At 55.5% G+C, this 13,171-nt stretch overlaps 1 protein-coding gene across 2 annotated transcripts; it reads right to left on the bottom strand.

Annotated features, from left to right (window-relative positions):
• Positions 1-260: 260 nt before the first annotated feature.
• CNKSR1 (connector enhancer of kinase suppressor of Ras 1) lies at positions 261-10,564 on the bottom strand. Of its 2 annotated transcripts, XM_042952668.1 has the most exons (21): positions 10,504-10,564; positions 7,972-8,129; positions 7,685-7,866; positions 7,043-7,127; positions 6,586-6,627; positions 6,401-6,505; positions 5,748-5,807; positions 5,578-5,646; positions 5,177-5,278; positions 5,022-5,092; positions 4,869-4,942; positions 4,613-4,719; positions 4,505-4,535; positions 3,739-3,911; positions 2,766-2,839; positions 2,552-2,623; positions 1,988-2,061; positions 1,782-1,843; positions 1,600-1,699; positions 1,319-1,500; positions 261-1,057 (listed from the first exon to the last, which is right to left on the bottom strand). In XM_042952668.1, exons 1-21 carry the CDS (start codon positions 10,553-10,555, stop codon positions 788-790), a joined length of 2,145 nt encoding a protein of 714 aa, XP_042808602.1. In that variant the 5' UTR covers positions 10,556-10,564; the 3' UTR covers positions 261-787. The 2 variants fall into 2 exon arrangements, with proteins under 2 accessions (XP_042808602.1, XP_042808603.1); XM_042952669.1 differs by lacking the exons at positions 6,586-6,627; positions 7,043-7,127 and having other exon boundaries at positions 6,401-6,500.
• Between the last annotated feature and the right edge of the window lie 2,607 nt (positions 10,565-13,171).

The following is a 13,171-nucleotide window of genomic DNA, read 5'->3' as shown; positions in this document are numbered from 1 at the left end:
CCAGCAAACCTCAACCTGTGCTCCTCCCCGTGGGCTAAACCATCCACCGCCCCAGTCTCCAGGCCCGCCCATCCTGCCCTTCCATGCAAGATGGGTTTCTCTATCTAGAGTAAAAGGCTGGTTTCTGTTTCTCTTTGAGCCCCCGGGGATGGGGCAGGAGAGCACCCTCTGGTCTCCAAAGGGCTGGGGGAGAGATGGGCATGAGTGGAAGCCCTCACTAACACGGATCAGCAGCCCATCATCCTGGCAGGCATGGAGCTCCGGGAATAGGGCCCAGGCCAGTGTGAACGCATGGCAGACTAGTTACCAAGAGCATTCGTGCCCTTCTGACATCTTTCCAGCCCTGTCCCCTCTGGGGACAGATTCCTGGTTCTAATATGGAAGTCAAAGGCACATGTGGATTCATTTTAGATAAACTGATTTTATTCTGTTGAAAGTGTCTCTTGTGTGAAATGAACACCTACACAGGCTGGCTTGGGGGAGGGAGAAGTGCACAGTCTTACGCCCCTGTAGGTCGGAGGGGGAGAGAGAATTCCTGAGCCCCGCTTCTCCTTAATTGGCAAGAGAGGATGGCACAGAGCTCACTTCACCTTAGCCCACTCTGAGGGACAGAGGAACAGAAATGGTGGACGCTGAGGCAAAGGGGGGCACCTTGGGGTGATACATGGACTAGCGCTACCTTCAACTTTGAATAGAACCCGGGGATGCTCTGTCCTGGGCATGTCAGAGGCTGCAGGCTGAGGTGGTCCTCAAGGCCACGGGTCAGGAGCCAGGGTACTAGCCAGGGTCAGAGGTCAGGAGGTCCGCGGTTGCTCTCTGGGGTCAGGGGGCAGAGATGGGACTGTTCCTCCGGTTCAGAGGGCAGGGGGTGGGAAGACTGTTCTCTGGAGTCAGAGATCAGGACTTGGGAGTGGCTTTCAGCCTGCACCAAGCCCCAGGCTCCCAGGCTCTCTGAGTAGAGCTCCTGGTTCCGCTCCTTCCACCGCCGGAACTTCTCTCCAGTCAGCTCAGGGTCGCCTAGCACTTCCTCCAAGGCCTGCAGCTCCTGCAGCTTTGCCTGTGAAGAGGGTGGGGGCTAAGGGGTCATGATCACCCAGGGAGAAGGGCAGAGCCCAAGCCCAGAGCTAACTCTGGAGTCCGGTGCTTAGAACCCAGCACCTGGCCCGGTCTAGCACTGATCGATCCTTAAATTGAGAGTCTGGCTCTGGGAACCTAGAACTTGGCCCAGCCCACAGCTGAGCCCAGAGCTCAAGGCCAGGAACCAGAGCCGAAAGCCCAGAGCCCAGTCCTTCACCACGCCCAGTGCCCTCCAGCTGACCTTGAGTGTGCTCTGTAGCGCGCGCACACGGTGCACTCGTTCATTGAGCTGGGGGTCTCGGTTGCGCCGCATAAAAGAGCTCCGCCATTGTTCATGAGTGAGAGGCTGTGGCTGGCCCAGGAGGGACACGCCACCCTGCCTCAGCCCCCACACCATTCCTTCCAGTGCCCCTTCACTGTTGTCTGTGGGGGGGGGGAGCAGATGAGGATGTGCCCATCCCAGCCCCCACCCCCCACCCCCACCCCCACCATCCATCCCAGCTCCCAGCCCCAGCACAGCACCTGTTGGTGGGCCAAAGGAAGTCCGTGGGCCACCCTGCATGGGGGTGGCTGCAGGTAATGTGTCTCCATGGAGTGGACTCCAAGCTCGGGCTTGGCTGGGCTGTGGGCAGGGTAGAAGGAGAGAAGGGTGGCATTCCGACCCCCATGGTCTGCCATTTGCCCCCTACCAGTCTCCTACTCACCGAGCCCGAGCGGGACCCAGCCTCATCGTCAGGATCTTCTGCTTCTGTCTCACTGTAGCAGTCTGGGGGGGAGGACAGGAGCAGTTGGGGAGCCCACTCAGCATCACAGGGTTTCGGGAGGCCAGGGAGTGGGCTAGAGCATTAGAGTTCCCAGCCCCCATTCCAGGAAAGACAGAGGCTCAGCTGAGACCTGGTGAGACACCCACCTTCCTCTCGGGGCAGGGAGGCCCGGCCTGGAGACTGGTACTTGGAAATGCAGGTGATGAGATGGCGGACCCACCTGTGGAGGGGCAAACGGGTCTCAGGGAGTTGCCATTTACTATATGTCTGGGCTTTTCACCTATATCGTCTTCTGATTTAATCTCCAGAGCACTTCTGAGAGGTAGGAACCCTTTTATTTTATTTCATTTTATTTCATCTCATTTCATTTCATTTCATTTCATTTCATTTCATTTCATTTCATTTCATTTCATTTCATTTCACGCAGGCTCCATGCCCAGTGTGGAGCCCAACACGGGGCTTGAACTCGCGATCCTGAGATCAAGACCTGAGCTGAGATCAAAAGGCAGACACTTAACCAACTGAGCCACGCAGTCACCCAGTCCGGCCACGCAGGAACTTTTATTAACCCATTTTATAGATGATGGAACTGAGGCTCAGAGAAGTGAATGCCTTGACTAGCTACTATCTGAGAGCTGGGATTTGAATCCAGGTTTCCAAGCACCCAAGCACTCATGTGGAAGCTGGGAGGTCAGGGGGGTGGCACTCACATGCTCAGATCCTCCAGGGTATCAGCAGCAAAAATGAAGGGTTTGTACACGTCATGGGTGAGCTGGAACACACTGCCAGGGAGCACAGGGCCTGGGTCAGCCTGGCTGTGCCCATCCAGAACTGGACTGGGAATCCCAGCTACCTGCTGCCCCCGCTTCCCCGCTCTCCCTTTCTTGCCCGACCCCCCCAGCTTATCACAGTCCAGGACTTAACTACTTTTTCTTCTGATCCTGTCCACTTTCCAGACTGTAGTTGGAAACATTGATGAGGCCCTCAGCCTTCTCATCCTGGGGGGGAATCATAGCGTGAGGGTCAGCTTGAAGGCCCAACACCCTCGAGGCCCAGTCAGGTTCTTGGAGCGGGGGAGGGGAGAGGGTGTGTTCTGGGCTCTCCAACCACAAATCTCCCCTTGCCTAGAGCTCAGGGCAGGAATCTGGGGTGGGGGCAGGGTTATGACCAAGGGGCACCTTTGAGACAGCAAAGGGGAACCAAAGATATCCAGGCAAACAGCCAGAGAGAAAAGACTGCTTATACATTTGTTCTGTCGTTAGACACACACAAAGCTGCTTCATACCCCTGAGCTTTGCAAACGCTGCTCTCCGTTCCTGGTTTTTTCTCCTTTCCATCCAACTAACCCCCAGGCGTTGATTTCTCAGGGGGCCTTCTCCACTCTTCAGGCTGGACTGTCTACCTCTGCTGGGCTGCTCCCTATCCCTGGGCTTTTCCTTCATCACGGCCTGTGTCCCCTGAACTGTCCTTGAGTGTGTGTACATCCTCCCCCCGCCAGCCTAGAGGAGCAGGAACTGCCCAAGTCTTCCCTGTGTCCCTAGTACCCGGCTAAGAGCTGGGTACACGGTAGGCACCTGAATGTTTGTTGAATGAATAAACAGTTGAACAAATGGCCCATCACTAGGACAGACAGAGTAACAGAAGAGGAAGGAGAGGTGGGCAGAATAAACGTGATTCTTTCTGCACTGCCCGCGATACCTTTCCCAGACTGCTTTTCCACACACATTCACTCATTTCTCTCCAAAAAGCATCCTCGTTTTACAGATAGGGCTCGGGGGGCAGGGGGGGGGTCTGCGGCCTGCCTGTGACCACAGATGGAGTGGATGGTGGAATAAGGACAAGAACCACGGCTCTGACTCACATGCTGACCTGTGTTGGGGTGGGGGGTGGTGCTCACCTGGGGCTGGCGGTACCAGTAGAGCGTGTGTCTCTTGAGCACGAACCAGCAGCGGCGCCAGCGCGGACCCATGAAGCCACCAGCCACCTTGCGCAGCAGGAGCCAGCCGTCACAGTCTGGCTGGCCCAGCTCCCGGCATGACACCCGCCGGCGACTCAGCCGCGTTGCCACACCTGCAGCACAGCACCGGCCTGGGGGATCAGGGACCGGCAAGGCATCCTGGACCCCCAAACCTGCTCCCCACTCCCCCACCAGCGTTCCCCGGTGATATGGCTGAACCCAGACTCTACGCCTGAAATGTTACAGGTGTCTCCCTGAGGTAGGGCTGGCTCTTCCCGTTTTATTTATTTATGTATTTATTTATTTTTGAGAGAGTGCAAGTGGGGGAGGGGCAGAGAGAGAAGGGACAGAGGATCTGAGGCGGGCTGTGTGCCGACAGCAGTGAGCCCGATGCGGGGCTCGAACTCACAAACCACGAGATCGTGACCTGAGCCGAAGTCGGCCACTCAACCGACTGAGCCACCCAGGCGCCCCCGACCCTTCCCATTTTAGAGACGAGGAGATGAAAAATCAGAGGATAAGCCATTGGCCCAAAGTCACAGAGCAGGTGAGAGGGCCAGGCTGGGAGCACAGGTCTGTCTGACCCCAGAAACAGCTGTTCAAGAGAAGCTGTGTGTGAAATGTGAGGGGTGGTCTTGCCAAGCACTGTAAACACTTCTAAGAGTTCATATCAGGGGACCTCCACCCAGTCAGGTACATCTTTTACCTTTTGACTTCTTCTGACGAGGGACAGGACTCTGAAAAGACCATAAGGGGTTAGAGAAGGATCTGGGGCCAGAGCCACACACCCCTCCTCGCTGAGCCCTCACCTTACCTTGTCAGGGTGCTCCTGGGGTTCCTGAGTCATTGCTACCCCTGCTGGGAGTGTGGCTGGGGGTGCAGGGAAAATGGGTAGGGATTCAGGGTCAAGGGAGGTAGACTCTGTCAGGGAGGAAGGAGAGAGAGGAGGGCCCGTGAGCCTAGCCCCAGGCTGGGCAGTAGGGTGAGGGTGTTAGAGTCTGGGGATCAGAGCCAGGCATCCCACATGCCTTGCCTGGGGCATCTACCACCTGGTGGGAGTTTGAAACTACCTGTCCAGGCAGCGCTGGGTCCAGGACTTGGGTTTGAAGTCAGGTCGAAGGCAAAGACGTCTTCGGGTGGGGCCCTGGGGAGAACAAGGGGAGATGAAAGGAGTGAGCCCGTGGCTCCCCCTCCTCCCCTTGCACCCGCAGCAGAGCCATTACCTGGGAGACTGTGGGGTGAGAGCCAGCGAGGAGATCGTCAGCTGTGGGGAGCCCAGGGCCCGAGGAGGGGTCTGGGGAACAACCAGAAATGGTGACAGAGCTGATGACGATGGGGGTCTGAAAGCAGTCTGTGGGCAGGGCTGAGGGACACTTACCTGTGGGGGGGTCTTTGGTACTGGAACCTTCTTCAGCACTAAGCTGACCCCGGCTGGCTCTCGAAGCAGCTCCCTCACCACGTTCTTATGGGGCCAGCCCACCTGGGGGACAGGGCAGGGGGAAGGACAGGGACTCTGGGATGATGGAGCTGGCCAGGAAGCTCTGGAGTAAGCCAACAGCCCTCGCCCTTGGCCTCCTGCCACTCCTCCTCCAGGAGGCCTCCATCAGCCCCTATACCTTGCCTCTGCCAAGGCCACTCTGACCTGTGGGAGCTGGCTCATTTCACGGGAGGCAGCTCCCACAGCCCTGGTCTCCCCAAGGGACCCTCCCCACCCACCAGCCCTGGGCTCTACTCAGTAGCCCCTTCACCTCCCGCCGTGTCCCTCTCTTCCTCACTCACCACCACCTGCTCGTTGACCTGGACAATCTCGTCTCCAGGCAGGATCTGCAGCCGGGAGTCCGCAGGGACCTGGTATGGGGGGTGGGGCTCATAGGGTGTGCTTTCCATGGGCCTGAAGCCGGCTCAGCCGGAGGGTAAGACGGCAGCTGAGAAGAGCGTGGGATTCTCACCTGAGTGCCCACGCGGGACACGAAGTGCAGGCAGTTACTGGTGGTGTGGATTTCCAGACCCTGCCAAAGCAGAGGCTGCAGTCACTGAGAGTATGAGGGAACTGGGATTCTTGGGTCGGGGGAATGGGGGAGAGAGCTGGCCCCAGGTTGGCACTGCCCACCTCGCTGTGAGACCTAGGGCCTGCCACTCCTCTCTGGGCCCCTGCCTCCTCGTCCAGTAAGGGCCAGAGGGAAGCTGGTCCCCTGACTAACGAAGTAGGAGATTCCCAGCAGCCCTCCTGAAGGGACAAGCAGGGATGGGGCAGGGACGGGGCAGGGACGGGGCAGGGACGGGGCAGGGACAGGGCAGGGCTGGAGGCTCCTGTTTTCCTAACTAGTCAAAGATTAAGGCAGAAAAGCCCATGTCCTTTCCCCAGTCCCCTAACCTGCCAGGTCTGTGTCCAGGGCTGGAATGTGTCACCTGAGACCATACCAGCTAAAGCCCCTCAAGACTGGAGAGAGTGCTGAATGACAGTGTGTCCCCGGGAAAGTTCTCTGGGCCTTTTTTAACAGCTGTACAGAAAAGGCCTTCCAGCCGTAACAGTACAGGGTTCTGTGGGATGCTATAGCCAAATCCGAGGGCCGGACAAGGCCACCAAGGGGTCAGCGCTCACCAAAGGATCGTCCAGCTGCACACGCTCCAGCACAGCCGTCTGCTCTAGAAGCTCCTGGGGGCTGCAGCTCAGGATGGCATGGCAGATCTCTACCACGTGGCTGCACTGGGGGAGGGGGAGCAGGATGTCTAGCCTGAGCCCCCATCCCACCGCCACCCCTACTCCCCACTCAACCCCACACTCACAATGCTCAGGACTTTGCTCTCCTTCTCAGCTGCCGGACTGTTCTGGAAGCAGAGAGGACAGTTTTCTCTGAGTCAGGGGCACTGCCTTCTCAGAGGACAGGGTGGGCTTCCCCAAAGTCCCTCCCTGCGTCCTGCATGCTGGTCTCCTCCCAGAACTACGGGGCCTCAGAGCTTTGGCTCCAAGGTCTCGTCCCCTGATGCCAGGCCCCAGAAGTCACCACACATGCCCTCCCCCACCCCACCCTCTCCTGAGAGTCAAACTTTCTGAGCTGCCCCTGCCAGCTAGGAGACCCCAGGCCCCCACTGCCCCCTACCCAGCGGCCAGGCCTCTCTTCTTCCTGCCTCTGCCTCTTCCCAACCCCCACAGCCCATCCTGTGCTGATTCACAGGTTATAAAAAGCTCTAGCCTGACTTGGTCCCTACAAACTGGGCCAAGCCTGGCCCCTGGTTCTTCTACCTCCTGCAAGGCCTGGCCCAGCTCCGCGCACAACTCCCCAATCTTCTGGCAGGCCGAGAAGTCGTTTAAGTGAGAGAAGAGGTACCTGACGGGGGAAGTATGGAGCAGTGGTTAGGAGGCTGTGCTGACCGGTCAAGTCATGGAACCGCTCAGAGCCAACGACTCATTTGGGGATAGATAACGCTTACTCTGACGGTTTTGATGGGGGCAAAGAAGATGATGGATAAATCTAAAGAGCTTAGCACCAGACTTATTTGTCAAGTGCCTGATATGTCCCAAGCCCTGTTCTAGGAACATGATTACAGCAATAATGATATAACTTCAGCGGCTGTGAGGTGTCTGGAGCTCTAAGAACACCCAACAGGGAAGGCTTCCCAGAGGAGGTGACATTTGAACTGGGACCTGTGGGACAAGCAGCAGCACTGAAGAGTGGAGAAGCTCTCTATGCAGTGCTATGAATGAGTGGGAACCCAGGCATCCCGGTGCCCCTGCACTGACCAAATAACCTCTTTGCCCTGCTCCACAGTATCTGAACAAGAGCCAAGCTCTGTTCTTCTCTCCCACGCCCCGGAGGACGCCAGGGATGAGAAGGGTCCCTTCACCAGTCAGCCCAACCAGGGTCCTGGGAGGAGCCCGAGGTACCTGTTGAGCCAGAAGAGGAGGGCACGGGCCTCATGCACCAGTTCCACAGCCGCGCTAAGGACATCAGCAGGGGGCTCAGCACGGCCTTCCAGGTGGCCTCCGACTAAGCTCTGGAAGGCCTGGGTCACCTCCAGCAATCCCTCCGTCAGGCTCTGCAGATTCTCTGTCTGTCGCCCAGAGCTCTGCGCCAGAGTAAAGGCAGGTTATCTCCTGACAGTGGCCAGCCCCCCATCAGCAACCCCCCAGGTGGATGGAAGCTGCAGCCAGTGTGGCCACCATTCACTCACCAAGGCCCGGAGCTGTTCCACCCCCTCCAGGATGAGCTCCTGGTGGCCCAGAGGCCATACGGTCAGAGCCTCAAGGCTTTGGGGACAGAGCTGGAGCAGGTACTTGCCAGGCAGCTCCCAGTCCTCAAAGCAATAGTCCTGCAGGGAGTCATCGAGGCCTGGAGGGAGAACAGGGGCCAGCATGGAGGGAGCCGGGAGTGCCAGGGCCTTTCGGGCCACTTTTTCACCCCCACAAAGCCCCTTTCCCTCCTATCTGTTCCTAGCATCAATCTGGGGACCCATTTCACAGAGGGAAACTCTGAGTTGCCCTCAGCTACTGAGTTGAGTAGAAGAGTAGAGGATAATGGCTCTCAAAGGGTCTCCAGAGCACCTGCAGTGACAGCCTCACTGGAGAACTTGTTAGAAATACACAAATTCTCGGGGCGCCTGGGTGGCTCAGTGGGTTAAGTGTCCGACTTTCGGTTTTGGCTCAGGCCAGGATCTTGCGTTTTGTGAATTCAAGCCCCGCATGGGGCTCGGCGCTGGCAGCACGGAGCCTGCTTGGGATCCCCTTTCCCCTCTCTCTCTGCCCCTCCTCCACCCGCAGTGTCCCTGTTTCTCTCAAAAACAAATAAATGAACTTAAAAAACCCCCACAAATTCTCAGCCTCACCCCCTGAACCAGAACTCCGAGTAGGCCCAGCATTTTGCGTTTTAACCAAATCTCTAGGTGCTTTACTCAAGTCTGAGAACCGTGGGGATGGTGATAAGAGCACAAGACCTTGGAGTCAGGGAGACCTGAGGGCTAGTACGTGAGCAAGGAACTTAACTGCTCTATGCCTCAGTTTCCTCACCTGTGAAATGGCAATAATAAAAGCACCTACCTTCTAATCCTGTGGGTATTAAGTGACATGACTGAGATATGTCAAACACTTGGCCTATTCCCAGGTTCATGGTAGACAGTAACAGCCACCACAGTATTATCACCAGACTCTTTAGCCTGGTCTGCAAGGTCCTGTATGATCCGGGCACTAAGTCCCTGTAGTGTAACTCCTGAGATGCTTTTCTGCCTCAGGGTCCTGGCATGTCTTATTTCTTCTGCCCAGACTGTTCTAGCTCCCTCACTCCCCTTTTTAATTCAACTGCCTCCAGGAAGCCTTCCATGACTTCCCAGGGTAAGTCGGAGGGCTCTCCTGCTCCCTCTGCCCCGTGCCTCCGCTAACACCTGCACTTGAGCATCACCTGCACTTGAGCATCGACCTCTCCCACTTGGTCACCCCCTCAGGCTCTGGGCCATAACTAACTGTTCATCTCTAACTCCAGCCCATGTCTGGCACAACGCGGGCCTAAAATAGGGAAAATGTCTATTGAAGGCTTATTATGTGCTGAGCGAAATGTTAAGGGCTTTACACATATTAACACAATCGGTTCTCACTGAACATAGGAGTTAAAGATTATTGTTATCCCCATTTTATAGGTGGGAAAATTGATAAAAATAGAGATTAAGTAGCTTGCTCACTCTTTGAAGGAATTCCTTCCATTCCAAGCCAGGCTCCATCATTGGGGAATGTGAGTGTCACTGACAGCTCTCCTTCATCCCCTTGTTTGACATTAAGAACACTGGACTAAGAGTTCATGGACCTGTTATTCCATGAGCAGCTCTTCTGCCATGTACAGTGACCCTGTTGTGCTGCCTTCCTCCCAAAAGGCTCCTACATTGAGCCACACATACGAGGCACCTGCCATGAATGTCTCGTTTTGTCTACTTCATGAGATCATTGTTGACTTTCTCATCATGTGGATAGAGAAACTGAGACCTCTGGTCACAGAGCTGGTGAGTGGAGGGGCGCGGCCTGGAACCCAGCCTGGGAGTCTGACTCCAGCCCCGAATCCCGCTTTTCAGGGGCTGGTGGCCCGGAGCCTGCCAGCAGCCTGCCAGCAGCGCACTCTGCTCCCATCAGGAGGGGGACTCCCCTCCCCTCTCCCAGCTGCACTCCTGGCCCGTTTCCCACCCACCGGGGCTCACTGCCTCTGGCCAGCATCTCCTCCCCTGAGGCCCCCAGGCTGGGGTTGTGCCAACCCCTTCGGTGTGACTGGCGCTTCTGCTTCTCTCACTGGGAGCCTCAAGGTGAGAAGGGAAAGGACAGGAGGACCGGCCATATTCCAAAGCCCGAGAAAGTCACTTCCTGGCTCAGTGCGTCAGTTTCCGCTCCTGGAAAATGGGTTTAATAACAGCCCACTGAGCCCTGGGGCGGAGGGGAGATGAAGGAGATTGAGTGGGCGTGGGCCACCCCCCTGTTTTCATTACACAACCACCGCCTCCCCACGGCCACCTTGGCAGCCCCTTGCGATGCTGGGGCGATGAGTGACCCCCTTCTGAGTTCTCGGAACCCCCGGGGTCATCTCGCCTATCCTGCCTAGCACAGTCCCGGGTGGGTAAAAGGCAGACACTCTATAAATTGTTGACTAACCGACAGACCTGGAATGTCCTTTTCCCCTTTCCTCTCCCCGTCCCCGGACCCCTCAGGCCCAACTCTGCCCAGGCCCCACCCACCTCTCAGCCAAGCTGCCACCTTCGCGGGGGTCCAGGTCGCCACTGGCTCCATGGCCGAGACCGGCCCGCTGGGATCCGCTCCCGCCCGGTCCCGCCCGCGCAGGAATTTCCGCTCCCGGAGTCTGGCCTGGGGAGAGGCGGGGGCCGGGGCGGGGCTCTGGGCGGAGCCACCAGCTTACCTGGGCCCACGTGGACGGCCAGGTGAGGCGCGGCGACAGCCATTGGCCCCCCCGGCCTGTCCGCCTCCTGCCCCGCCCTTCAGGCGTCCTTAGGCAGCGGGGCCGCCGGACCCGGAGGCGGTGTCACTGGTGACTCAGGCGACTTTAGAGCGCGCCTGGGATCCCGCCCCAAGCTGGATTGTCCTTTCGGTTCCGCAGGAACAAAACAAAACAAAACAAACACAAAACTGCATAAAGGTGAGCAGTGAGCTCAGCAGCAAAGTACAGAAGTTCGAGAGCCAGAGCTCTGGCTGCAAATGCCAGCTGTGCGGCTAGTTAGCTATGTGCCCCTACCTACCATATGTCAGTTTCTCTGTTAAATGGGTTGCGGTGCAGAGTACCTGCGTTAATAGCTCTAAAACTTCTCGAACAGGGATTTTTAGCACCCCCCCCCGCCCCGTTTCTGCACACAGACGCTTTTTGGCTATGGACCCTTTCTCAGAATAGTGCTTTTGGAAGCATTAAAAAATGCTGGAGATTACAAGGAAGAGAATTATAACCAAAATATACTTAAAGACACAAATTTATGATTGGGGCGCCCGGCTGGCTCAGTCGGTAAAACATGCAACTCTTGATCTCCAGGTTGTGAGTTTGAGCCCCTTGTTGGGTGTAGAAATTACTTGAAAAAATAAAATCTTAACCGCCCCCCCCCCCAACATTTATGATATAGTAATGGGTTTATTAGCATGAAAATAACAAGACTGGAAGTTAAAGTTAAAATTTCCTTTTCTTTCATGCTTATTTTTATTTTTGAGAGAGAGAGGGAGGGAGGGGGGGGGGGGGGGGGGGACAAAGGATCCAAAACAAGCTCTCTGCTGACAGCAGCAAGCCTGCTGTGGGGCTCTAACTCACAAACCATGAATTCATGTCCTGAGTCGAAGTTGGACACTCAACTGATTGAGCCACCCAGGTGCCCCTAAATTTTCCTTTTCTAATGATATCAGCTAAACTGTGGGGTGGTCTTTGACTCACCTTTTCACATGTATTTATCAGTTAACCACTAAATATAAGGAATCAGAAGAATAATGGAGAAGCCTGGGTTACTGGTGTGAGAACAAGTGGATTTACCATTTGGTCACTGACCTTCTACTGGGCTCAGAGGTGCCCAATCAATGGCAGCTATGTCGCAGGAGTGTCTGAAGGAGTGTGATTTAATGGTGGGCTAATAACTATCACGATTCTGAAACAGTTATGAGCATATATAATGTTGAGACACTTGCAATAACTACAATTTGAATGAAAAAATCTGTGATTTAGAGGCGCCTGGGTGGCTCAGTCAGTTGAGCGGCTGACTTTGGCTCAGGTCATGACCTCACGGTTCATGAGTTCAAGCCCCACGTCGGGCTCTGTGCTGACAGCTCAGGGCCTGGAGCCTGCTTTGGATTCTGTGTCTCCCTCTCTCTCTGCCCCTCCCTCTCTCAAAAATAAACATTAAAAAAAATAAATAAATATTAAAAAAAAATTTTTTTTTTAAATCTGTGATTTCAATTGGTGACAAAGCCACAGATACTGCTAATACTTCAATCCATATAGAAGGAAGTGGTAAATTTTGGTTACAGTTTAGTGAAAATATATCACTTTTTTTCCCATCCAAGTTTATCGGCCCTCTGTATTCTGAATCCCAGTTAAGAGCTTTTCTCTTAGAACAACAATCTGTGACATACGATTTGTAGCTATCACCACCACCACCACCACCATCCCAGGCCAGGAGACTCCCAGGACTTTGGAATCAGACAGAATCACTTCCATTTGCTGTGTGACTGCGCCCAATTTCAACACCTCTCTGAACTGTTCCTTCCTGTCTAAAACAGAGACACTTAGACCTTAGTGCTGTGAAGATTTCCTTGAAGTATGTTGAAATCTGTCAAATGGGATGGCTCTGAGCTATGATTATTGCTTTAGTTCTATGGAGAGGGGCCTGGGAAGGCTTCCCAGGGCCTGCCCCTCTGACTGTATCACTTTGGAATCCCTACCAGTGCCCCAGCACCCAGCCTTCAAAGCCTGACATGATCTTGCCCCCAAATCCAAATTCTGCACTTGGCCTACAGATGGCCCATATAATGGGTGTGTGTTAGTTGCCATCATTTAATAATTTCACATAGAAATTGAGTTCTCTGGAACTTGGCCCGCTCCCCTGGCTCCCTCCTACCATTACATGCGGCATCAAACAAGAATGCAGATTGTTATCTGCATCTTTCAGGGTCCCCGCAGGTACCTGCAGGCTTGGCTCCCTCGCTGGTGAACCAGCAGGCTCCACTGTGCAACACAGCCCTCCCCTCTCTGGCTTTGTCCTTGGCCCCATTCATGCATCCTCATACCCTGAGCTGCACGTGTCCTTTCATCACTCCTCCGTTTTGCCCTCTTCCTTCAACAGCCTCCCTGCGGCACTCTGGGGAAGCCCAGTAAACACACACCTGTCTCCACCACCCTGATTTCATCAAACACCTACC

Source organism: Panthera leo, chromosome C1 (genome assembly GCF_018350215.1).
Source record: "Panthera leo isolate Ple1 chromosome C1, P.leo_Ple1_pat1.1, whole genome shotgun sequence".
Lineage (NCBI taxonomy): Eukaryota > Metazoa > Chordata > Mammalia > Carnivora > Felidae > Panthera > Panthera leo.
Note: the sequence above shows the minus strand (reverse complement) of the source record. Positions and strands in the feature narration are given on the sequence as shown.